Raw genomic sequence first — 3,024 nt, 5'->3', positions numbered from 1 at the left:
TATACGATATATCTTTCAAGTAAACAGGAAAAAAGCGGGGACTTTTTCAGCTAACTTTGTAGATTAAGTAGACAATCATTGAAAATTTACTACAAAACTTAAAAATATCCCATCAAGACAGTCATTGATCTACTAAAGTAAACTATAGTATATCAAAACTGAAATGCATTTTTGCCTTACCCAGTAGTACAGGGGCCAGTAAAGAGGCTGAATAGCCATTGTTACAGCTATCTGAAGCAACTAGATGCTAAATTACTCTCTCAGAATGATCATGATGGGTTATGATAAAATAAATTGATACTAATTAGGTTTGTCTTACCAAGTATCACTGAGTAAGGTGCTTTTGAAGCGCGTTTACAAATACTGCACATAAAATTATAACCGATAGGTTATGAAGACTGACTGGCATTTGCGAAGCAGCAGGAAAATCCCCGAATAATATGATCAAATTTAGCTCGTCCCACCAGATTCGGCTTTCCGAATGACGTCAAATCTGGTTCAGAGTTTCGCAATCTTTCTTAACAAAGTTCACCAAAGTTTGCCCAAAAGGATCAAGTCCAATTTCTATAATATCAGCAGTTCCTCTACCTTGTGAGTCGTCTTGTCTTGCCAATTTTTAGATTTATCAATTGAAGAAGCCCTTGACAGGAGTCAACAATAGAAGTTGGCTCGAAACGTATTCTGAATTTCGAATCAGTCTCTTAGAACCAGAGGTCGATTTGTAATTCACACTTCCATCAAAACTGGAAACTCTAATAGTAATGTCGCGACATTGGGAAACCTAACATTTGTTGATGCTCTACCTTTGTTCTTCCCTGCAATTCACTATTTTTTTTTTCACTTTTTTCTATGTAACTTTTATCACAAGTTATAAGCAAAAACAGTTTAGTTTTCCTAATTTTTGTCTAAAAACTTCTACTTATGCCTATTGTAGATAACATAATTTCTGGTGGCCAGAGATATCTATGTAGATCAACAATTAATATGAAGAAATTTATGTCAACAACATGATGCTAGACTGAAACGAATTCGTTCTACAGTAGCAAACTGGGTGAAAATTTCAGAATATTTGTCATTTATCTCAAAAGGTTATTGTTATTCTCTCACTAACTTCGAACATTATCCTAATCTTTATGTGGCCAAAACTTTTGTTGCTATCATTGATGATGGTCATTTCCCGTCAAAGGTATTAAAAAATGTTGATATATACATCTATCTATGTGATTTCCTAGAGATATCCTTGATACTACAGCTTCACTTGATATCTGCCAATTCATACTAGTGTAATAAGACTACTTATTCTAGAAAATCTTTGCTGTCATGAAGTGGGCTGGGTGGAAAATTCATAAAGTCAATGCCGCCGAAGCAAGAGTTAGTTTTGCTTTACTTTCAACAACTTACTATCTCCTTAACTATTGTTGAAGTCTGTTTATTCTAGATTGAATATTCATTGTTTGTAGCATATCTTAGTATTATGTTTGTTGCTTATTTGGATATAACTAATATAAATAACCTACAAACTAATACTCTCAAACATAAATACAAGGAACAAACCTCTTGTATTCATACACTTATACCTTCGGTTAAACTTTCCATTATTCATATCACGGCGGCTAACTTTCCAGTTTTGGATTACCAAGATGCCTTATCATGATAAGATTCTTATCCCTTATCTCTTGATCCTTATTGGTTTCAGCATCTTATCTCAACACTCCTAGTGTTGAAGTCTAGCTATTCTGTTATGAATATTCATTGTATATTGTTCACCTTTTCTTAAATTTGTTGCTTATTTAAAAAACAACTTATACAACTCTTAATAACTAATAATTCTAAACACAGATAGGAGGCAAAACCTCTCCTGTTTATACACTCATGACGTCGGCTAATCTTTCCAGTTTTAAATTACTTGATGCCTTGTCATTCTAAGCTCTTGTCGGATGCCTTGTCATTACAAGGCTCTTCTCCAATGCCTTGTCTTTTACAAGCCCCTTTCTTTTATTTATTGATACTTATTGACTTCGGCATCTTATCTCAACAACACCTAGACTCACCTCATCATTCCCATTGTTGTAATCTAGCTATTCTGTTATGAATATCCATTATATATTGTTCACTTTATATTATACTTGTTGCTGTTGTAATCTAGCTATTCTATTATGAATATCCATTGTATATGTACACGTTTTCTTATGTTTGTTACTTAGTTAAAAACAACTTATACAACTCTTAATAACTAATGATTCTAAACACAGATAGGAGACAAAACCTCTCCTATTTATACACTCATGACGTCGGCTAATCTTTCCAGTTTTAGATTACTTGATGCCTTGTCATTACAAGGCTCTTTTCTAATGCCTTGTTTTTAATAAGCCTCTTTCTCTAATTTATTGATATTGACTTCGGCATCTTATCTCAACAGTTGCCTATTTATATATAACTAATATAACTAACCTACAGACTATTACTCTCAGTCATAAATACAGAGATAAATCTCTTATATTTATACACTTATACCTTCGGTTAAACTTGCCATTATTCATTTATCATGGCGGCTAACTTTCCAGTTTTAGATTACTAAGATGCCTTATCATGATAAGACTCTTATCTCTTATCTCTCGATCCTTATTGGCTTCGTGTTGAAGTCTAGCTATTCTATTATGAATATCCATTGTATATGTACACTTTTTCTTATGTTTGTTACTTAGTTAAAAACAACTTATACAACTCTTAATAACTAATGATTCTAAACACAGATAGGAGACAAAACCTCTCCTATTTATACACTCATGACGTCGGCTAATCTTTCCAGTTTTAGATTACTTGATGCCTTGTCATTACAAGGCTCTTTTCTAATGCCTTGTCTTTAATAAGCCTCTTTCTCTAATTTNTTGATATTGACTTCGGCATCTTATCTCAACACCCCACCATAATCTAAACACTTGTAGATATGTTCGACATTCCAGCTAGACCAACAAACTTATTGAATTTAATCTTGGCTAAACTTTAGTCAACATATCAGCAACC

General features: G+C 33.1%; 1 protein-coding gene across 1 annotated transcript; it reads right to left on the bottom strand.

The window, feature by feature from the left end:
• Positions 1-625: 625 nt before the first annotated feature.
• On the bottom strand, positions 626-1,361 carry PICMEDRAFT_79472 (hypothetical protein; the record flags this gene model as incomplete). The annotated part of the gene is made up of 2 exons (XM_019164971.1): positions 1,108-1,361; positions 626-750 (listed from the first exon to the last, which is right to left on the bottom strand). Exons 1-2 carry the CDS (start codon positions 1,172-1,174, stop codon positions 626-628), a joined length of 192 nt encoding a protein of 63 aa, XP_019015952.1. The 5' UTR covers positions 1,175-1,361.
• Positions 1,362-3,024: the final 1,663 nt, after the last annotated feature.

Source organism: Pichia membranifaciens (genome assembly GCF_001661235.1).
Source record: "Pichia membranifaciens NRRL Y-2026 unplaced genomic scaffold PICMEscaffold_6, whole genome shotgun sequence".
NCBI classification, from domain to species: Eukaryota; Fungi; Ascomycota; class Pichiomycetes; order Pichiales; family Pichiaceae; genus Pichia; species Pichia membranifaciens.
The sequence above is the reverse complement of the archived record's forward strand: the minus strand, read 5'-3'. Positions and strand labels throughout refer to the sequence as shown.